Here is a 23,704-nt window from a genome sequence, read left to right as displayed (position 1 = left end):
TAAAGCTCAGTTTATCTGGATTTGTGACAGATAAAAAAAAAAAAAAAGGTGTTGGTGAAAGACAAGTAGAAAATTGACGGTATTTAAGACACTAATTATGACGTAAGTAACAGCATGTGGCCGTTGTAAATTTTACATAGTCACTGTAAAAGTGTATCAGAGGGCAGGTGACTCAGTGAGTGCTGCAACTAGTGCTTTACCAATTCAAGCAATCCATTTTATAATGTTTAATCTTCATGAAGAAACCCAGAAAGAACATGTGAAAAAAATATTCATAATGATTTAATTTTTAAATTTTTAAGGGGCTTCATCAACGACCACAATTTTAGCAATAAATAATCTCAGAGAGGTAAGAAAAACAAGCTGATCAACACCATGACATAATTTGAATATAATATATATATATATATATATATATGAAGAGTTCAGATGCAAAAGCCTCTAAGTGCCATCTGAAATTTTCTTCTAGAATGATCATTTTTATAAAGCTTGTATATTTAAGTTAAGTAATTTCACTTAAATGACAATTAATAGGTCATTTGCAATGCCATTTAAGTGAAATTATTGAACTTAAATTTACGAGCTTGATAAAAATTATCATTCTAGAAGAAAATTTCAGATGGCACTTAGAGGCTTTTGCATCTGAACTCTTCATATATATATATATATAGGGTCCAATTCTCACTATTAACTTACACTAAGACTTTTGCCTCAATAAACTCCTAATTACAGCTTATTAATCGTTAGTAACATAATTAGTTAGTAGTATTGGGTAGGATTATGTGATGTAGAATATGGTAATGTAGAATAAGGCATTAATGTGTGCTTTATAAGAACTAATACTAAAACAGCCAATATCCTGATAATATGCATGCTAATAAGCAACTAGTTAATTGTGAGAATTGGACCCTAAATTAAAATATTACCATATATATTTGTATATCTGGTAGATTTCAGTAATATTCTGTGTAAAATATAATGCAAGATATGTTTGTTTATATGGATATATATTTGATTTTATTTATTATATTAATAATTTGTTTACATTACTATTATTGTCTGAATATATTAGAGTGGCTAATTATTCTAAGTTGGAACAAAATGCAACAAATGATTAAATAACATGAACACCCTGCCCAATTAAGACAGAAATAAACAGAACTCTTAATCTCTGAAATAAAATGTGTTTATCATTTTAATATGTTTAGATCTAGAATACATGTTTAACAGGTCTGCATTGTGAAAACAGGGCGAGGAGCAGAAAATAATAATAAAAACAGATTAGTGCGACATTAGAGGTATTAAACAAGTGACAAGCAGAGACTCAAGAAGTGAATATAAAAAGGGTTTGTGAGAGGCAAAGAGAACCAAATCCACCATCTCCATCCATTCTGCAAGACAAGAGACGGTTTGAGAAGATGTGGAGGTTAACGTGTGTCAGTTTGGCCCTGCTCTTATCTGTTCAAGGTAAGGACTTACACTTAATGTTTATTAAGGTTAAAGTTAAGGTAGACATTTTATCAGCACTACACATTTCTGACATAGTCCTGTGTTTCTTGTGAGATCATTTAATTTAGTTAATTTAGTTGGAGGATATCACATGCAGATGGATGTCCATAAAATTATTCCTCATTAATGTGTGCTACCATCTCTTCCACCACAGGTTCACTTTCTCAGTTGAATGGTAAGAGCTTGTCTCATTCTTAAGATGTTCATATGAATCACGGAAATGTGCATGTGAGCATCTCTCTTTTTCTCACATAGTTTGTGGACAAGCCCCTCTAAACACCCGTATTGTGGGTGGTGTGGATGCCGCTGAAGGGTCGTGGCCGTGGCAGGTCAGTCTGCACAGCTCTACCTATGGAGGTCATTTTTGCGGAGGCTCCCTCATTACCAATGAATGGGTGCTGACGGCAGCTCACTGTTTACCTGGGTAAGATTCACTAAACATACATTAATTGGTAAAATATATTGTTTTCTTTTCTCACTGTATTCTCTGACTGTTTTCAGTGTCAGTGCATCCAGTCTCCGTGTGTACTTGGGAAGGAGGACACAACAGGGAGTCAATACCAATGAAATCAGTAGAAATGTCGTCACAATCATCGTTCACCCGTCCTACGACAGCAACACACATGACAATGACATCGCTCTGCTGCGCTTATCCTCCACCGTTACCTTTAATGACTATATTAGACCCGTGTGTCTGGCGGCACTGAACAGCAGCTTCCCTTCCGGCACCAGCAGCTGGATCACAGGATGGGGAGATGTTCAGTCTGGAGGTACAAACACATACAAACTCATTCGTTCACACATACATCTACTCATAACAGCACTAATATATGATTGTGTGTTTGTGTGTACCCTGTTCAGTGAGCCTACCCGCTCCTGGGACTCTGCAGGAAACTATGGTTCCAGTCGTGGACAACACTCGATGTAATACTCTGCTGGGTTCTGGATCTGTTACCAACTACATGATCTGTGCTGGTTTATTGGAGGGAGGCAAAGACACCTGCCAGGTACAACAGTCAACCAGGGGTGCGTTTCCCGAAAGCATCGTTAGCCAACTATGGTCGCAAGTTCATCGCAATGTCCATTGAACTCTATTGGTAACGACGGAACTTGCGACCATAGTTGGCCAACGATGCTTTCGGGAAACGCACCCCAGATCATTATTAAGTGTGCACATCAAAACATGCTGCATGTCTGAAAGTCCATTATGTTTTTCTAATATATCTTGACACACAGACATCTATCTGTGCTTCTTTTTATATATATGCCGCCAATGTGATTCTTTCTGGACAAGTTTGATGAGAAGTTAGTCCCATAAAGAAAAACCCTCTGTCTTTCTGTAGGGTGACTCTGGAGGTCCAATGGTGAGCAAGCAATGTTTGGTGTGGGTTCAGTCTGGTATCACCAGCTGGGGTTATGGCTGTGCCGATCCCAACGCACCTGGTGTTTACACGCGTGTTTCACAGTATGAGAGTTGGATCTCCACCACCATTGTCCAGAATCTCCCAGGATTTGTCGTCTTCAACCCTACAAGCACATGCCAACCTCTTTCTACGACCTTACCTGTTTCTACTACATCTCCTACTTCTACCACCTCAACCGCTTCTACCACATCACCTACTTCTACTACCTTAAGAACTTCTACTTCTTCAACAACAACTACTACCCTAAGACCTCCACCCAATCAGAGTAACTCTCTCTCACACACACTCTACACTCCTAGACAAGAGATAGTGCCGTGCCGTGCCGTGCCGAGGCACAACCCACGTAAAGTTGATAATTCCGCGAATAACTGCAATTGCAGATTTCGAACAGAGATGGTGACAAAGAGGAAAAACTACGTACTGCAGCTTTAAGGTTTACTTATAATGAGTTTTGCACAAAAAAACAAACAAATATATATGCGGGAAAACGATTGTTTTCAACCGTCAGTAAATGACCACTGTTATGATTGGCTAACGTTATTGCATAGGAAACAGGATCAACGCCCACTCACTATTGCATGTGAGTACGTTTTTGAAAACATTATCCATATAAAACCATAATTTACAGACAAAGCATTATGAAATAATTTACTTATGCTTTTTGATGCAGTTACTGTCGGATCCAATACAGTTGGATGCTTCATCTTTAAACAAAACTTTCTTTGCGAACTCTCCATTACGTGCCTCATTTACAGTTGAATTGCCTCATTTGTTACAGCCATTTTTGGACCTTGATTAAATAAATGTTTTGCTTATAATGAGGATTTTGATTTCTCATGTCATGACCCCTTTAACACCACTTCTGCATAATGCTTGTTTAAATGTCTTTTTGGTGTAGTCTCAAACTCTTGTCAAGGGAGATGTGGTGAGAGATTTGACATCCGTAACCGCTGCAACTGCAATCATCGCTGTAGCAGAAACTGCTGCTTGGATTATAGAAGGCAATGCAGAGTAAGTCGAAATACACAGACAAATACATAAACAACTGTTCATAGTTCTGGAACACAATTCAAACATGATTAAAATTCTTAAAAGTCTTTTTTTTGTCTCTGCAGGGGATTAGTGGATAACCCTTGGTTCGCACAATCTTCTAAATGGCTCACCTGCATATTTCACATCAAATAAATAATATTCAAAAATATTATTTTAAACCAGAACAGAATGAATCAGATTTAGATTAATTTCTCCAAAAATGATTTGCAATGAAAGTCTTTTCCTCCCTCAGACTAATGATTTATGTGTGCGTGTGTGTCTGAGTTTCAAAACATACCTAAATAATAAGCATATAAATTAATATTATATAAATGGATTATATAATATCATCATAACTTCATATTATAATTTGAGTCTTGTTTGTAATCTGTATTATATGACTAAATAAATACTTAGCATCATCTGGCTTTTGTAATGATTATTTGCTGTTATATAAATCACACCAACAGGGGGTGAATGTATGAAAGGTGTTTATATTGTCATGGATGAATTACAGTGTGCACTGTAAAAAAAAACAAAAAAAAAACACACATTGAAATGGATCCTGGGAGAGATATAGAGTCATGTCAAGAGATTCTTAGCAGAACAGTCCTGTTCCTCTAGCTCTATCAGCACAGAGCACTGCACTAGCAGTGCCAAAGTCATGGGTTTGATTCTGAGGGAATGCATGAGCGGTATACTTTAAATGTAATGTTAGTTGCTTTGGATAAAAGAATCTGTCAAAATGCATAAACGTAGTACAGTATTGTAGCAACCTCAGAGGAGCCAACAAATGGCCATTTTCAACAAACAGTACAAGGGGTCAGAAAACCTAGCGACCGAACTGAACATAAAGGTGTGTAAATGACCTACCTACCCCTCTCCTATATATTTCATATTACAGATTACAGAACACACATAAACCGTAAAGTAAAATATTTTTAGTAAAACAATAAGTTAAATAAGGCTATATAAAATATTTATGCACATTTATATCGCTGGGATTTGTGTTATGATTATTACCAGCTTTTACATTATCGCAATGTGCAACTACTAAAACATGTTATGTGGTTGTGAGTGAGGGTGTGATGCTTGCCTAACCCCGTGACAAATCCCTGACGCCTTCATCCGGGACTCTTCCACCAGAACACTCTCCAACATGGCGGCGTCAGGTAAGAATAATGCGCACTCGTGCTCTGCCTATATTTGTAGGATTCTTTGCGAAACAGCTATAAACAAGTTTGTATAACATTATTGGGTTCAAACGTAATGGTTGTGGCATTCACTGTATCCGTTTTTGAAACGCGGCGCTGGTAAATCTATTGGTTAAATGCACTGAAAACATGGATTAGTCGCATTGGGGAAGCCGTATGCTCAGATGAATTAGCCAGTGTGCTAGCGGCCAATTCATGTGCCTCGTCTGTCTCGTTGTCCCCCTTAATTTTAGGACGCGACAAGGTTTTGCAAACGGATGTTCGGGTAATATAATGTACGTGGTAGTTCATAAGGTTAGTGTACAGAAAGTTAAAATATTATGTTCAATGATAGTGCATAAAGTTCTGGATGGTGCTAATAACCCGTGCTTGGTGCGTATGCGCAGTACGTTCCAGAGGAGGGACCAGAGGGTTCACCACGTGCACGGAACCGTGGACGTTCTGTGCTCGTTTAGACTGGACCGATTGTGGTGGTGGGGATTTCGGAATCGTTTTTTTTTCAATGTGTTTACGGATTCATTCAGTGCAGTTAACATCGTTACTCTTGCAGATGGCGAGTGTCTTATTTCTGTTGAGTCATTATTGAATCATTCACTAATTCATTCGATTAATTAAAATAATCGAGGAAACGACCAAAACATATCTTATTACCTTATATTAATTGACGTGTCAGTTTGTCTAAGCCATATTAGACTAAGCCTACAAAAATAGTGCCTAAGTAAGTTACCAAAACATGCGTGGAACGTGAATTTGATCACAAAATATGATTATTGAATGTTATTTCCTAGTCTTGTACAGAAAACAAGGCAGATGTACAGTACATCTTATGCAAGTACAGCTCCTGTCTTCTTGAATAGGGAAAGACTGAATTATAAGAAACTATATTAATGTTACCTCTGAAAGAGATAGGCCTATTTCGAATCAGTAGTATCTGACACCAATGGTATCATAAATTATTGTTCTATGTTTTTCTGGCTGGTCCAATTAACGCACAGACGTTATAGAGAAATAAACAGACAATGCTTATGTGAACAAGATCATTTGCTCTTTTAACTGTAAGGCAGGACTAAAGCTACCATATTTCATGTTAGACATTCCCATAAATTTGTATTTGAGTGAACCATCTCCTCCCCTTACAACATCCCTGGTGAGGCTCCCTGAGTGTCTTATCTCACCTTTTCAGTTCCTAGTTGCATGGTATCAGCACGTATTTTACATAAGTGTGATAGTACTCAACATTTAATGAGTGGTGTGAAGCCTATTAGCATCTGTTTTGGGTTTAATGAAGGTTGCTGTAGAGGAAATCCTCTACAAGTATAATGACGTTTAACTTTTAAGGCAAGCTATCCATTTTTTTGCAAGCTATTTGATTTTTTTGGGAACATCGAAATATTTTTCTTACTATGAATGTCAAACTGGGCGTGAAATGAAAATTCACCCTGTTTTCTACATGCATGTTATTGATCTAATTGGAAACAATCCATCCATGCACATTTCCTTTTTTGTCTTTTCCTTTTTTGAATTCTGATCTAATTTTCTGGTGAAATGAATGACAGATTTCTCTCTGGCGTATGCTGGACTCCTCAAATTTTTTAGTCTGCTTTATCACTGCCGCTTTCTTACAATCAACCTCAAGCTTGCATTCAGATTGGCCTCCATCCAATCAGCAACCTTTGAATAGAACCACGCCCCACTTTTTTTTCCTTTTTCAAAAATCTTTCACTCAGATGTACGCCACAATATGGAAGAAAACATCTGTCGCTATTTTCATTTCATTATGATTTTTAACATGCAGAAATTTATCAAATGATGAAATAGCTCAGTGTTGACATTCTCATGGAATGTTATTCTTTCTTTAGCTAAGAAGAATAAGAAGAAGGGGAAGACCCTGACCCTGACTGATTTCCTTGCGAATGATAGCAGTGGCAATGCACCCCCCAGTTACCCCAGCGCGAAGACCACCAGCTGGGCAGATGAGACTGATGACTTGGATGGAGATGGTGAGTAAATCCTGGAATGGACAACATGACTTTTAAAATCTAAACCGAATCATTGCTAAGAGATGCATGACAAATGAAAACATGCCTTAAATTGGCTCAATATCAAACATGTTTGATATCCTCAGACTGAATAGAATCAAACTCCGAAGTAGAGCTACATGATTTGGTAGAATATATAATTGAGATTTTTCTGATAAAAATTGTGATTGCAATTTAAAATCAGATAAATAAATAAAAACAGTCAAGGTTTGCTGTGCTTGTTTGTAGGGCTGCACAATTTGGCCAGAATTGATTATATGTCAATATGGCTATATAACTGCAAGCAGCAGTTAAAGGGCCAAGCACAAAGAAGGCACGATAAGTCTTGCCAGCATGGCTAGGAGCATCAGACCAACTGCAACACTGAGCAATTGTATTAAGAAGATTTTAGGCAAAATGGCTGAAATTATTTAAAGTCACTAGTCCTATAATTTAATGATTTATCATTTTCTACCAATAGGTTGCAATGTGACCAAATTGATGTGGTGTGGTCAGAGTAAGGTGGCAATGAGCCAAAGCATTGCAGAGATGCAGCCTGAGAGTTGTTTTGACATCTGTGCACGACTTTCCAGTTCCCACTGGATAGTCGTGACTTTTGACCACAAGGTAGCGCTGACTTAAATGGCGCAATAGCGCTGACTCGTTTCCACTGAGCAGTACGGTTCGGGTCCGTAAACCATGAATCGGCTAGCGTTTCCACTGCGTCACTTAGCTCACTCTGCTACTCCGGTTATCTCTGTATGTACATTTTAGGCAACAATAAAACTAAATATGTTATAAAACACCACACTGCCTCTTTACGTTTTCAGATAAAGAAAACATTATAGGCACACAAATGTGGTTCAGGCAACGCGTATTGATTGTATTCACTGCGTGTAACATTAGCCTATTTATAACAACAACAAAAATATTAACACAACCCTGCCTCTTTCCGTTTAAATAGTAAAAATTTTAAACTTATTAATATGGTTCAGGCAATATGTGCATTTGTACTCTGATCATCTTCACTGTAATAAAAAAAAAATAAAAAAAAATAAACCCTGTCTCTTTTTGTTAAATTTCAGTTTTATCAATAATAGCCATTATAAAAGTATAAGTAAAAAGTAAAAGAAGCTATACAATAATAAATAAAGCAAACAATTCAGTCAAACATACAAAGGCAGTGCTCTAGTCTAACGTTACGGTAAAGTTAAATAACCTAAATATAAAGTTATGAAATTTCACTTAGCCCTCAGTTTGGCCAGGGAACAAATGATAGATTCACAAGACCAAAGATTGCCCGTTAGGTCTACACAAGACGAATTATATCTCATGTTTAACCACTACAGAGACATCAGAGTCAGCGGCAAACATCAGAAGGACCAGCTGAGGAAAGGCTGTTCCAGGCGGGGTACATGAGGCCCCAGTGCCTGCATGCTGCACCGAATCTAAAGAGACCAGTTTTGGGGTTTTCGGCCTAACTGTTCAGACATTATAGGCCAATTTTTCATATCTCCTGACCACTAGGTGGCACTGTGCTGAAACTGTGCATGTACTTGGTTGTTATAACACAAACCAAGTATGGTCCTGAAACGTTGCGGATATATAGCCTCAAGTCCATTTTGGCATGCTCTTTGTTGAATTTGTTCTCTTGTTATTCAAGAACTTGTTTCATTAATGCACTTGAATTCCATACATTTTTGTTAGCATGGTCTGAAGATAATCTGGTTACATTTTCTTGAAAATTGGAGTAACAGGCTAGGAGGAGTTCTTAAAAGTAGGTTTTAAAAAAAGATTATAAATGCCATCAATTTTCGTGAAGTAAATGACATCAAAGTAGGGCTGGGCAATATGGCCAAAAAAAAATATCACGATAATTTTTTTTATATCAGTCTATATCGATAATTATCACGATAAAAGTCAAATCTTTATTTCTTTCAAGTTTAAAGGCAGATTTTTGCTCCTAAGTGAAAGTTGTAGAAACCAGGGGCCGTATTCACAAAGAATATTAAGGCTAAAAGTAGCTCCTAACTGGCAAATTTAGGAGCAACTCCTAAAAATAATGGGCGTGTCACTCGTAACTTTAGGACTCCTAATTTTTTTGACTAAGAGTAATTCACAAAGCATTTTAGCCCTAAAAGTAGCACCTAAGCCTGAGACAGCTTAAAAGAAGTCGAGAGGACTCCTAACTCACTAAGACCTATTCACAAACCGCTTTTTGTGGCATTTCACGTTGCGATGTTTTGAAATGCGTATACGGCGGCTACAGGAGCTTCCAATCGCGAGGGAACAATTTTGCATTGTAGGCATAACTAGGGATGCAATAACGCCACCAACAACAACCAAAACTAGGCTACTCATTGCATGTAAGCTAATTGTAATGTTTCATTGTGAATCAAATTAAAATGTTCTTCTCTTTGCAAACGTAGGCAGAGGCATATAGTGACAGATTAATTCAATAATGTTGCAAAGATATTGCATCAATCCATATGTTTCATTAGGCTACTAGGCTATTTGTTTTGCCTTACTCTTTATTCATTTAGGCTATTTATTCAGTTATTCATCATCTTCGTCCTTCGCACTACTTGTGCAGCGCACGCATTCTCAGACCTGTCACTCATCATCGTAGGGGAGGTGTTTGGAATCATTCCCGCGTTACAATCATCAGCCAATCAAGGTGGTCACTTCAGTCAAGCTCGTGCATGAGTAATGACGTCATCCATAGCAACGAAGACTCACTCTTAGTTTAGGAGTTGTCATTTTTCTTTACTAAGAGTAGGTCTGAAAGGCGTTGTGAATAACTTTTAAGAGAAAACTCCTAGCTAAAATATTTTAGTGCGATTTAGGAGTACTCCTAGTGGTAAGATAAAATGCTTTGTGAATACGGCCCCAGAGCGTTAATTGTGGTTTTAAACTACTCTTTATTGTCAGAACATATCATGCCAAACTCATAACACTTGCCAAACTGGTGAACATTTCACAAATCTGAGGTAGAACATTCAAACATTTGTCACTTTTCCTTAACAAAATAAATATCTTTATTGAACAATTAATTTCTTAGTTTCTGCATGTGCTCATTTTTATTTGGTAAAATGCAATATTCTGACTGTTTGAGTTTTATTAAACTTAACCATTGGTCATCCAGTATCATGCATTTAGATCATGATAACCTCACTATCATGGCAAAATGAACCTTAATGGTTTCTATGGTATTTGTATGAAAAACAGTAGCCTTAATACATTATTAAATACTGTAATTATATTCCATCAGTCCTTTAATACATTGTCTACATTAATAATATAATACAATTCAATATGTATATCCCACATTTCATGGTGCAGTTAATATTACAAGGCTAACGTTACAGTAAATCCATGGTAAATGATGGGAATTTGTAGACGGAAAAGCCTTCTGCGCATAGTGTTTCTCCTGTTTGTCAGTGCTGTTTCATCTGCCTTTAAACTGGTTTAAATCACTGAGACATTGTGTTCTTCGCAGAATTCAAGCGCTTCTAACTGGATCTCGTGACGAGACCGATCAGAGTAAACGCATCGGCTCTAGTGAGCTCGCGCTGCGCTGCCGTTTGGACTTTGAGCCGAGCGGATAAATGGTCCGAGTTTTGTTCCGCGTTTGGCGCATAAACGTTATCGAACATATCGTTTTGATATCGTTGAAACTCTTGATATCGTTTTAGCGAGAAAAATTATATCGCGATAATTATTGTTTTATCGCCCAGCCCTACGTCAAAGGGTGCAATCGAATCGTCTTGAGCCAAGTAATCAGAGAACATTTTTTTGTTAATTTGAGTTTGTGTAGAAATGAGCCGCTCTGAGACACTACTGCACACCAGCAAATAATGAGCAGTGTATATTTAATCAAATCGCAGACTAAGCCATATCGTCTTTTCGGTTTCATTACGATTAATCATGCAGCCCTAGTCTGAAGTTAAAAATTGTTATAAGTTAAACTCTGCAGACTAGCTCTGATTTTCAGCAACTACTGAAACTACTACTACTGACCTACTGTCCTGACTCTAAATAATCTAGGCAAAAGTCGCATGTATTCCAGCCTTAAGAAGACCGAATGCTAGGGTTGGTAAGATGTTGTGCTTCATTGTATATGTGCTATTCACACACATCCGATGCATTTTGAAATCCAGTCAGTAAAAATGTTATTCTGTGGTAATCAAGTCCCATTCTCCTTCTCATTAGTCTCAACTTCCTGGCATACTACGGAGGATACATATCGAGCTCCTCCCATCGATCGCTCCATCCTGCCTACTGCGCCTCGTGCAGCACGGGAGCCAAACGTTGACCGCTCTCGGCTGCCACGCGGCCCGCCCTACACTGCTTTCCTCGGTAACCTTCCCTACGATGTCAGCGAGGAATCCATCAAAGACTTCTTCAGGGGACTTGCGGTCAGTGGAAACGCTGCATGCATGTTTAAAAATGGGATGTCTAGATAATACTTATACCCCTGGTTTCACAGACAGGGCTTAAGACTAGTCCTAGACTAAAATGTAAGTCTGAGCTGTTTCCACTGAAATAAACTTGCACTGACTGATCTTAAAAATATATCAGTGCCTTTTTAGTTTTAAGATGCACATCGGTAATGTTTTTTTCTAAGCATGTTTATAAAAATTACTTAAATGTCCTAATTGATCTATGGTCTAATCCTGGCTTAGTCTAAGCCCTGTCTGTGAAACCAGGCCATAATGTCTTAGCTGCTTGACAAGTGCAGGTTGTGTGTAACTGTGTCTTTTGTGTATATTATCAGATCAGTGCGGTGCGTTTGCCACGGGAGCCTAATAACCCAGAAAGGCTTAAAGGATTTGGTTATGCTGAATTTGATGATGTAGACTCAATCTTGCGCGCGCTCAGTCTAAATGAGGAGGTAGGTCATCAATAAAATACTGACCTCAGTGCATTGCCGGTGTTTTCTATTTTTAATTAATGTTGCATCAAATTTGTGTAGAATCTTGGGAACAGGCGGATCCGGGTGGATATCGCAGATCAGTCCAATGACAAAGGTGAACTGATGATATTCAAACTCCTTCACATTGTTTTTGCCTCTGTGAAAGTGTCTTTCTTGATTAAATTTAACGTCATATTTCCTCCAGAGAGGGATGGTGGATCAATGTCAGGGCGAGACCGGGATAGAGATCGCGGTCGTGGGATGGACGGTGGCCCTGATAAGACTGATTCTGATTGGAGGGCACGCCCGAGTGGCGAGCAAGATGAAGCACCACGCCGAGATGAAGGATTTGGAGACCGTAAGTTAAACAGATGCTAACTGTATATTATGCTTAAACAAAATACTTCGCATAAATTATATTTGAGAATGTCTACTATCCAGTAAAAATGAAAGTATTTATAACATTAAAAGTAGAGCTGCATGATTACTAAAAATAATAGCTTAATGTGACTATCAAATCACAAATATTAAAGGATACTGTATATTTCAGTAAGTATTCTGCAATTTATTTTAGTACGTACATGTATGTAAATGCATGTAAAATATGTAATCATTTGAAAAAAGCTTTATGGGCCCTTGTGGTTTTCCAAAATAAAAGCTCAGTTGTTAGAAAGTTAGAAAATAAAGAAATTAAGACAACCATAAATATTAGTATTGTATTTGTACTGTAAAATTATTATTTTTTACATTGAAATATTACAATATAAATATTTCTTATTTTGTTTTTTGTTTGTTTATTCAAGGTTAAATATAGATCAGTTTAAACCTGGTTTGACTGTTAACATACAGTTGTTTGTGCTATTTTATGTAATGCCTTGTGGTGTCTTTTTGCAGGGTCTCGTGATCGCTATGAGTCAGACCGATTTAGAGATGGTCCAAGGCGTGATGATCGTTTTGACAGCGGTCGAGATCGCTTCAGTGGGAGAGATCGCTATGACGACAGAGGAAGCAGAGACTATGATCGTGGAGGTTGGTGGAGTTTCATTCAGTGGAATTTCTTATATGATACTTTAGTCAAAAATGGTAGTGCAAGTTATTAAAGGGATATATAGCTCACCCCCAAAATGAAAATTGTCACCATTTACTCACTGTCAAGTTGTTCCAGACCAAACCTGTATGAATTTATTTCTTCGGCTAAGCACAAAAAAAAAATATTTTGAAGAATATTGGTACTTGGTAACCAAACAGTTGATGGTAACCATTTACTTCCATAGTATTTTTTTTTTTTTCATCAACTGTTAGGTTACTAGGGCTGGGTAAAAAATATTGATTTCACGTTTTTAATCGATTCTCGTTTTTACGAACCGATATCAATTCTTAAATCCCAAGAATCGATTAGGCTAGTCATCCTGTTTTCAGTTGATGAATGATTGGAGCATTGTAGCGCGCATCCCATGCAATAAATCGTAATAATCTTTGTGCTTTGTTAGGCTACTATTGATATGAAATGTCTCAGATTCCAAATCTGTCATTTTCTTAAGAAATTCAAAAACATAAATACTGTTTTGGCACTGTGGCGTGAGATCGCTCTGGCGCAGCACGTGATCTTCTCTTCCGCCTTAATACCAGTTACAGCATGAAATAAACATGAATGAGCATCTGAAAGTGTGTTAAAGATAATTACAACTTCTCAAAATCCGTATCATGTCACATGGAATCGCTCAATCAGTGTTTCAACCGTGGAAAGAAGTCAGTGCAGCTTGTAAACAATGTCATGTAACATCACATTTACCTCAGAAAAAAACATATCCAGTGATAAACTTGTTAGTCAGCTAGACAAATTAACTCTAGAGAGGAGCATTTTGCTAAATATGTGCACCGTTTTGACCTTCAATATTATAGTAGGCTAATGAAGCCTAGTAGGCTACAACTGAATCCCATAGTTTACAGCATTAGTTAAGAGATTTGTTTTCCTTGAGAAAATTTGCCATGTATTGTACCTGATATTCAAAATAATCAATATTGAATCGAATCGAAATCGAATTGCAAGCTTGTGAATCGTGAATCGACATTGTGAATGTCAATACGCAGCCATACATGCAGGTTACCCATATTCTTCAAAATATCATCTTTTGTGTTCAGCAGAAGAAAGAAATTCATACAGGTTTAGAACCAACTTGAGGGTGAACAAATTATGCCAGAATTTCCTTTTTTTGGTGAACTATCCCTTTAATTTCTCTGAGTTCATGAATGTTTGGTGTGTACATTTATTGCAGTTTGCTTTGCAAGTAATGCTACGGTCATATGATTGTCTTAGGTTTTGACTCGCGTGGTGGAGGACGACGAGGATTCAGTAGTGGCTTTAGACGAGACTTTGGTGATGGAGATCGCTACGGAGATCGTGAAGAGAATTTTGACAAGAGGGATGACGGACGAGAAGACAGGGGTACATGATGAGATTAGCTCATGGAGAAATTACACACGTCAGGTTTAAAAATACAAATGTTATTCTAAACGTATGAGATTTTTCGTTCCAGCCTCTACACAGAGGCCCAAGTTAAACCTGAAGCCACGGAGCATCCCAAAAGAGGAGGAAAAGAGTGGAAGCTTGCCTCCCCAGAGTAACACAACAAGTTCCAGCAGGACTTCCTCTATATTTGGTGCAGCCAAACCTGTGGACACAGCTGCCAAGGAGAGAGAGGTGGAGGAGAGGCTGAAGAAAGAACAAGATAGACTCCAGAAACAGTTGGAGGATGACAAGAACAGGGGTCCGGAGAGACGACCAAGAGACCGGTGAGAAGGGGGAAATAGATGGGTAGATACGAAGTGCACTCAACGTCAACTATGGTTTCGGACACCACTACAAATGGCTGCCCCATCAATAGTGCCCTATTTAAGGGTATAGGGGTGATTTCGGACACAGCCCTGGAGTGTCTGAAAAAGTGACATTTAAATAGTGATTAAAGAGTAATTTTAGGAGTTAAATTTCTTTCTTTTTTTCCTCAGAGACCCAAGTTGGAGAAGTGAAGAGCCATTTAAAGAGCGGCAACGCACAGGAAGTGAATCCTCACAACCTAAAGGTAATACATTTGTGTTCTTAGCAGATACCTTATCAAAGTATGTAGATTAGGAATGCTCTAATATTACAATTCTGATTAATGTTCTCATATAGCTGATAACCAACCCAGTTTACAACTGGTATTAGAAACGGTTGAAGTCATTAAAAAAACCCGTAGAAGTGCTATATATGCTTTTTTTTATTGCATTGAATGAATGATGGATTATTTTAAGCAATGGTGCTATTGTTAGCTAAAACTATAAAAGACAATTTGTGAAATAAAAATTAATTCAAAGCTTAAATTAAAATTAGAAATGTACTAAACTTGCTAAAACTAATTCTGAAATAAATTTAAAGCTATAATGTAAAAAAAAAAAAAAAATCTAATAAGGACAAAAGCACATAAAATTACTGATCCTTTTAAAATGAAAATAACCTGAAAATATAAATAAAAGCTAATTCAAAATATTAATAAATCCTGTAGTAGTATATAAATAATACTAAAATAACACTGATTTAAAGATCTCTAATGATAGCAGGAAAACAAAAAATCCAGTAGTTAAATTAATAAAAATATATTTCTGTATCTGTGATGTTAAGGATCTAGGTCTCAAGATGAACATTCAGAGAATGAAGTCTTCAGTGGCCAGGAGGATGAGCCGATCTCTCCTGCATGTACATCACCCTCTTCCAATCAGGGAGGGCTCCCACTGAAAGTAATGCCTGCCCCTCCCCCTAAAGAAAATGCCTGGGCCAAACGCAGCCCAGGGGGGAGTGCTAATGAGAAGGAAGGAACACCCTTAGCTGCTCCCAAAAGTGCAGAGACCGTATTGGGCAAGGGTAAAAGACTCCACAATAACATTTCAACAGAGTGGCAAGAACCTTTGAATATATACAGTTTTATCACTTGTCATACCTGCAAACTTGTCGCTTTTCGGCGATAATCGCCGTTTTCTTGGTCAATTGGGTCATTTACGTGAATCGCGTAGAACCGGAGAGTTTTTTTTCGAGGGGGGGGGGGTAATATTGTTTCTCACAGTAACTGCCATGCAGGCTAGAATTGTGAAACATTATTGGATAATTCTTATAATTGACATTTCTCTGGGCCAATCGGAATCTTAGCACTTTTTCTCTTGGCCAATTGGAATCTTAGGACTTGCGTCAGAATCTTGCAGCACACAGCGTCAACTGAGCTGAGCTCGCCATTTGATGAGACGGCTGGCTACCGTGCGAGTCTAATGGAAACTCGTGCATGAATTTTCCTGCATTTTAGCGCCCACCAAAATGATTTTTTGTCCCGCCAAAGTCTTATTTGATCGGTGAGTAATGTAGATGAACGGCTGCGTTTGTGACAGGGTGTATGTTTAACTGAAAGAACGAGCAGAGCAGAGAGAGAGAGAGCCGGTCGCGCGCGCGCACTCTCTGTGTAAACGACTTCACCGTCTCCAAACTAGGCGCTGTGTTGCTCTCTCTCCCTCGCACGCACATATTAATCAAAAATACATCGACACGGTGGTAAAAGGTCGAAAGACCTTTTTTTTCTGAATTACTGCTGGGTGTGAATTTTGCTAAATATGTTTCCTTATCTTCTCTGAAAAGCGTTCTGGACATTCAGCTGACTTAACGTTAAACAACACTTTAATTAAACGAAATAAAACTATACAGTGATGAAATGTTTTTATGTTGACACAAATCTTGGATGTCAGTGTCCTAACTGCTGGCATAATCACACAACGCGCACGACACGTCCAATTCGCGAACTAATGACTCCTTTGAACCGATTCATTTTAATGAATGGTTAAAACAACTTCCAACAGTGAACTCAGGTGACGTCTGAATCGGTGTAACTAATCAGTAACACTTTACAATAAGGTTATATTTATTACATAAATTATATAAAAAAGTACAGTTTGCTAACTCAAGCTTAAACTTCAAAATAAAGAAAACCACTTGTTTAAAAAAAAAAGAAGCATATGACTACATTTTTCCACACAGTGCTATCAAGAATCGATAAAGAATTGGATCGATAATCAGAATCGTCAGTGGCATTATTATTGATAAAATCTTATCAATTCCCATCCCTATGTGAAGACCGTAAAATTATAATCAAACATTAAAGAACATACATGTTTTTTTTAAGAGTTTTTTTTTTTTTTAAGAGTTAAAAGATTAAAACATTTTGCTAACATGAGGTCTTATTGTGTCACTGTCAGTCTTTTTACATCAGTGCAAAACTAGGGTATGCATATTAATTATTATTATTATTATTATTATTATACATTGTTCATCAGCATGCATTGATTAATCCCATGGCATGTAGCAAAAAAAAACATGCACCCCCCCCCCCCCCCCCCCCCCCCCCCCCCCCCCGGCGACACTGTCACCTTTTTTAGTCTGAGGAGTTTGCAGGTCTGACTTGTCTGTTTTCTGTTTGCTAGATGAAAACCTGGATGATGGCGTTCAAAGGGATAAAGGTATGCCTCAGGGAAGAGGTGGAGGAGGAGTTGGGAGAGGAGGAGGAGGAGGAGGGTGGGGACGAGGGGTTGACTGCCCAACTAAAGACAAGCAGAGAGAACCTGCAGACAGGTGAGGCAGTCTTCACTAATGTGAATGTGTCATGCACTTTATAAATTCACATGACTGCATCGTAGGGCTGTGCGATTAATCGAAATTGAGGTTCGATTTCGATTTTGACTTCCAATGATAATGAAAATGATAATTGAGATAAAACAATTCTTTTGCCCCCTTTCGCGAAATGGGACTGTAACAAAGTATGTTGTTATGGGAAGGAGGCAGGAACCGGCAAACGTGTAACACTTTAATAATACAAAAATAAGCAAACACAAAACGCAAGTAAATAAAGGCAGCAGCCCCTCAGGGACGACTGCCGCACACATAAACAAAACATAACGTAAAAGTCCAGGCCTGGTCCTCTCTCGTCCTTCACTGTCGTCATCACTCTTCATTTTATGCTTCCAAAGCTCCTCTGTGAGAGATAGAAGACCGGTGCAGGGCGCAGGTGGCGCTCATCATCAATCACGCCACCAGCCTCGTGCCGATCTCTTACGGCCCTCGGCCCCGCCCTGATTGCCACAGTAACGTGCTTGATATTACAGTTATTATAAGCACGGAAGAGAACTCACCCTGTTCCTCAAGCGGCTTTCTGTGCGTGCACTTCGAGACAAAGGGGAACATGAACAAGCAACGTGAACTTTGAGCTTCAGTGCACACTTAAATGGTCAGATACACGCAAAAATGCGGGCCAGATTTGCCGAGTATTTGATTTTCGATTCCCAACCCTAGTGTTAACTGTATATTGAATGTGCATTGGAATAAGTTATAAAATGTACAAAAAAGCACTATAAAAGTAGTCCTTATATCTCCTGCATCATATTACAATTGAGACTGTAAGAAAAAAGGTTATTTGCTGAAAATCTGATGACATGTAGGGCTGGAACAATGCGCATAATCAGTGATGATGGCAAGAATACATTGATGCATCTTTTATGTTCATCACAAGCAGTAGCCACTGAACTAAATCAAACTATTTACAGTAATGGCAGAATAGGTGCTGTGTTCAAAGAGCAAAATATGATATCAGAATATTGTCACTACCATATTTTGTGCTTAAAGGTGCAGTGTGTAATTTTTAGCGGCATCTAGTGGTGAGGTTTGCGAATTGCAAACAGTCAGTCACTCATGGCCTATCCCTCAATTTGCAAGGAGAAGCTATGGTGGCTGACGTAGGATCGGAAGATGTCGTCGTCTGAGTCAGCAGAGAGTAGCAAGTCAAGCAATGAGGATTTTATATTAAATTATATTTACTTAATTATTCAGTAAAAACACGTTATTGCGATTGTTATTTTTACTTGTTCATCATTGTGTTAGTCTTTTATTCACTGACTTTACCATAGCTTGTTTCCATGCTAGTTAGTATAAGATAAGAGCTATGGATAAGAGCATCAAAGCAGCTAGGTAAGGGGAAATAGCTAACGTTACGATGTCCGAGGCGTCGTTCAGACAGTATGTTTTTCTCCACGTTTGAAGAGTCAGGGACAACCTGAGCATTCTGCTGCGTCTTTTTCTGCTGCTTCTCATTCAAGTTAGTGACGAAACGTGCTCTGTAGCGCTGTTTGTTCGCTGTCGGCTACGGTAGAAACATGGGGGGTGCCCGCGGTTATGTAGATATAAATGACTCATTCTAAGGTAATAAAAACATAACGGTTCATTAAGTAAGGTCTTTATACACCACTGAAAACATAGTTATGGATCTTATATTGCATTTCTGTCAATAGATCCTCAGAAATATTACACATTGCACCTTTAAAAAGAATAGTTGGCACAAAAATGAAAGTTGTCATTTACTCGCCCTCATGTTGTTCCAAAATCATAGGACTTCGGTTAATCTTAAACCCTATTCGCACTGGATTAGTATTATCTGGGGACCTTGTGTGATTTAGAAATTACCCACCTACATCTGAATTTCGTGTGGCGCATTCGCACGGGATAAGTGAAGCCTGTGATTTTTATTCGAATTTATTGACTTATCCCCCGGATGTGATGTCAATAGGCTATTGCTTGGAAATGTCTTGTCGTTATAGGTCTAGCTGTTTGATATATCATAAACAGAAGAATGCTCTTTACCGCATGCTGCTATACATGTCATCCATCTCCATCTAATTTCTTTTTTCACTCTTCTAATGGTTTTCAGGTTTCTCTTTCGCCAAATTGTATAGTTGTATGTTGTATAACGATATGACCCAGCACCCAAAATACTATCAAAACAGTCCGATGCAGCTCCCATTCTTCGTGAAAGATGGATAAAAAGGCGCACAGGAAACAAAAACCTTGAAAAAATTACATACGACCCCGCCAAGTGTATCTGGTGACCGTCATCATGTAATGCTAATCCAGTGCGAATAGGGCTTTAGAAACAAAAATTGAGATTATTTTTATAAAACCTGAGAGGTTTCTGTCCCACCTTTGAAAGTTCAGGTAACCAAAACTTAAAGGTCCAAAAAGGTCATCTATAATCTATATAGGTCATCTATAAGGTAAATGTGTATGAATGGAGCAGTTTAATTTGAGTTGTGTAAAGAGATATGATCCCATTTTATAATGAACAGATTTCATTCAGGCTTTCTTAATCATGCCTTTTGAAATATGCCCCCCCACCCCACCCCCTAGAAAAGAGCAGCTCAGTCCTCTTTGTGTTATGTGGAAGGAAAAAAATACGGATTTGTAACATCTCGAGGATGACTAAATTTTAGCTTTTGAGTGAACTATTCTTAAACTCCTTCTTGTATTGACAGGAAGGAGGTCAGGCGGGGCAAAGATCCCAGAATAGCCTCAGAACCAAAGAAATATGAAGAGAGTGTTCCTCCTGTGAGTACCTCACCTGGTCCTGACCCCTGAATCAGTTTTTTCATGTAGCATTTTCAATGTAGGCTACATTGCAAGAACAGTTAGACCCCAAAGATGATTGATTTGTAGAAACTACAAATCAGTGGTGGTGTTCAGCCCAAGCCCACTGTTGTGTAGAACTTTGGGAAGAACATTATTTTCTTCATGCCACTCTAATTTGTTCATCACAGACATTGTGGTCATTACATTTCTTTTTGTCCCTACAGCAATTCAGCTCAGCTAGTAAATATGCTGCCCTACTAATGGATGGAGAACAGGGAGAAGGTGGAGAGGAATGAACAATTAGGAAGGATCAACTAACTACAGAACAGAAGAAAAAGAGCAACTGAACGATCAAATGAGGGGTTAAATTCGAATTCCCTCATGATGATGGAGTGGTGTAGTTTAAGGGGATGATGGCTAAGGTACCCACAATGCTGTTCTGTGTCACGTTTATGGAAATGTATACAAGTATTCCCAAAACTGGTCCATTTTAATTAAAAAAATAAAATGAAAACAATCAGTGCAGTAAGTAGATAATGCATTCATGTAGACATTTAAAAATCATTGTTAACTTGAAAGTCATTGTTATAAATAAAGTATGTAAGATACTATAACTTGCCTCTGAATTCCTCTGATTTAATTCAGTCAGCATTTCCAATATGATGCATAAGTCTAATTTAATTGGTCACTCAATGCTCTGTATTGTCTTGTAATGCCATAAACCATGGTGCATATTTGTTGAAAAGGGCTTATACATTAATTTTCCACTGAAGAGTTCATTAGCAGAGACAGCAGAAACACCCTCAGTACTGAATGATGGCAAGGTGTAGGCAGCAGGATAGGCTTTCTTCTCAAATCCTCTTAATGCCTCAGACTGAAACTCAAGGTTTCTGTCTTATTTTGTTAATCTGTTCTCCTCAAACCTGCATAGCGTTGTTGTTTTCTCAGAAGGCAAGGTTCGTGAACTCCCTCAAAGTGCTCTCAAACCAATGTAATGATCCAACACTGATGCTGTGCAGATCCTCCCAGTCTCTTGGTGATTGAGTATTGAAATAAGCTGCATGTGTGCCACAAGAAATCTAGTTTGGTTACATTTTAGAGCTATTTACTATTTACTTTGAAAAATTGAGCCATGTGTTTCTCGAGGTGTCTTCCACATACTGCTTTATTAGATGGATTTTACGGCCCATTCTAGGGTGGGATCTTTGCAATGCTTGTTGCATTCTTTGTGTGGTCATATTGTGCTGTCCGCCTATGTTTTCCCAGCTGCCCTAACTGAAACTCTCCTGCCTGTAACCTGGGCTGTTCTAGCTACACACAAATACTGCAGTTTCTTTTTATTGGCGGAGAAAAAGTTGTCTGGTGGTCTGGCATTTTTTACTCAGATGGACTCGTGCAATCTCTACACACACATGGAGATACTGAACTCTGGAGTCCTGTTATGAAATGTTTGGTAACACTTTAAGTGTCCTTGTTACATATATTACATGTACTTACCATTGTAAAAACCGTAAATAATTACATGCAACTAACCCTCTACCAAACCCTAATCCTACCCTAAACCTATAGTAAGTACATGTTAATTCATATTACCCAGTACTTATTAAATACATAATTACACTGTAACAATGACGCCTTAAAATAAAGTGTTGTCATCCTTATGGCTTTTATAAACAAGCCATGTGCCATGGCTCTTGTGGTTTGCCGGGCCTGCCATTAAGGTTTCTTTTAGATGGAACATAAGGTTTACTTAAAAATAAACTTTCCACTACATTTATGCAAATTAGATATAGTTACGACTCATTCCGATAGTTAAAGCTATCGTTCTTGGTGTGAACAGGCCTTTACTACTTTTTGTTATAATACAGTACAATATGGTAAGTGTTCAGATAATGATTTTTATTATCAAACGATTCATATTTCAGCGCCCACGCTGACGTGTGATGACGTTGAGTTTCGTTGAGATTCTGATTGGCTGTCAATTTTTTAATAACGATTCATCGTAAAATTGTTTTGAATGCGATTTTAACTATATTCCTGTGTCGTTGGTTGATTGATTTATATTTTAGTATTAACAATCTCCGACCTATAACATTGAGACTTTAAAAACTTGGGTGTAAACTATAAAGGCCCTTGCACACTGAGCACGACGCGATAAAACCAAGCTAACGTTAATCGCTGACGAACGAACAAAAAGCAGAATCAAGGTAGCCTATGTGAGACTGATACGAGACTGCAATCCTGTGTGTTTTCAGCTTTTAGTGACAGGTGCTGTGCTTTGTGTGTTTACTGTGTGCTTTCTGCTGTGTCAGGTGCATGTATGAGTGTTGTTTCTGTTGTCTGTAGAATGACAGTTGGTGCTAACTGGTGGTCTCTGGACACAGATACTACTGAAGCGACCAAATAACATGTAGCCTATGCATTGGTAGTTCACAAATAAGTTTTTGGTAATGGTTCAAGGTATTTTTTGTTATATAAAAAGTTGTCAATCTATTAGCTTTATTTCAGATCACTTAAATAGCCTTGTGGTGTGTACAAACAAATGTTTAAAAGAAAATTGCATTATTGCATGATCAAACTTTTTGACCTCGTCTTGTGACTACATAAGGTCATAAAGGTTTAATTATATAATAGCCTATATGTGCAGTGCTGGGTAGATTACTTGCCTACAAATTGTAGTCAGTTACTGATTACAAATTAACGTTACAGTAATCCGTTTCATTACACATTTAAAGTAATATAACGACTGCTTTTTGATTACTTTTAACTGACTTTTGACCTAACTCGTTTATCATGTTGAATTGGATAATGTACCATATTGATATAAAAATAGAAACAGAAACAAAATATATTCCATTTTTATCAACAACACAAAGAACTTATTTTCTTAATTTAATTAAATTTAATTAAATATTACATTATGTCAGGGTTCGTAGAGGAACTGGAGGGGATTTGTGAGGTTAATGAAAAGCTTATAAATAAATCATAAAAATTTAAATAGTTAAAAAAAATGTTGAGAAAACACTTCTTAAAAGTGAAATGATTTCTGTAAATCCGGTGGTCGAATGCTTTCTGGCCTCTCAATTTTCCATGTAATTAGCCATCTGATTAGTGGCTGGTCTGTGTGT

The 23,704-nt window shown here is 37.9% G+C and overlaps 2 protein-coding genes across 3 annotated transcripts; both read left to right on the top strand.

Annotated features, from left to right (window-relative positions):
- Window positions 1-1,299: 1,299 nt before the first annotated feature.
- LOC311300567 (trypsin-like) lies at window positions 1,300-4,242 on the top strand. Its single transcript, XM_084424912.1, has 8 exons — window positions 1,300-1,467; window positions 1,664-1,684; window positions 1,765-1,933; window positions 2,011-2,279; window positions 2,371-2,516; window positions 2,853-3,198; window positions 3,832-3,944; window positions 4,049-4,242. The coding sequence occupies exons 1-8, from the start codon at window positions 1,419-1,421 to the stop codon at window positions 4,061-4,063; spliced, it is 1,128 nt and encodes a 375-aa protein (XP_084281038.1). The 5' UTR covers window positions 1,300-1,418; the 3' UTR covers window positions 4,064-4,242.
- Window positions 4,243-5,046: 804 nt separating this feature from the next.
- Window positions 5,047-21,190, top strand: eif4bb (eukaryotic translation initiation factor 4Bb). Of its 2 annotated transcripts, XM_084424882.1 has the most exons (14): window positions 5,047-5,137; window positions 7,039-7,179; window positions 11,410-11,615; window positions 11,975-12,091; window positions 12,173-12,227; window positions 12,318-12,470; window positions 13,007-13,141; window positions 14,430-14,558; window positions 14,650-14,905; window positions 15,119-15,192; window positions 15,771-16,010; window positions 17,609-17,756; window positions 20,483-20,555; window positions 20,801-21,190. In XM_084424882.1, the coding sequence occupies exons 1-14, from the start codon at window positions 5,125-5,127 to the stop codon at window positions 20,870-20,872; spliced, it is 1,812 nt and encodes a 603-aa protein (XP_084281008.1). In that variant the 5' UTR covers window positions 5,047-5,124; the 3' UTR covers window positions 20,873-21,190. The 2 variants fall into 2 exon arrangements, with proteins under 2 accessions (XP_084281008.1, XP_084281009.1); XM_084424883.1 differs by lacking the exon at window positions 20,483-20,555 and having other exon boundaries at window positions 5,048-5,137.
- Window positions 21,191-23,704: the final 2,514 nt, after the last annotated feature.

Source organism: Rutilus rutilus (assembly GCF_951802725.1).
Source record: "Rutilus rutilus genome assembly, chromosome: 12".
NCBI classification, from domain to species: domain Eukaryota; kingdom Metazoa; phylum Chordata; class Actinopteri; order Cypriniformes; family Leuciscidae; genus Rutilus; species Rutilus rutilus.
This window is presented reverse-complemented; position numbering and strand designations above follow the sequence as displayed.

Coding starts and splice junctions, on each gene's coding strand:
- eif4bb (XM_084424882.1), top strand. Junction 12,471..13,006: donor AGATGAAGGATTTGGAGACC/GTAAGTTAAACA, acceptor GTCTTTTTGCAG/GGTCTCGTGATCGCTATGAG. Junction 16,011..17,608: donor AGAGACCGTATTGGGCAAGG/GTAAAAGACTCC, acceptor TCTGTTTGCTAG/ATGAAAACCTGGATGATGGC.
- LOC311300567 (XM_084424912.1), top strand. CDS start 1,419: ATGTGGAGGTTAACGTGTGTCAGTTTGGCCCTGCTCTTATCTGTTCAA. Junction 1,934..2,010: donor GCAGCTCACTGTTTACCTGG/GTAAGATTCACT, acceptor GACTGTTTTCAG/TGTCAGTGCATCCAGTCTCC. Junction 2,517..2,852: donor GAGGCAAAGACACCTGCCAG/GTACAACAGTCA, acceptor GTCTTTCTGTAG/GGTGACTCTGGAGGTCCAAT.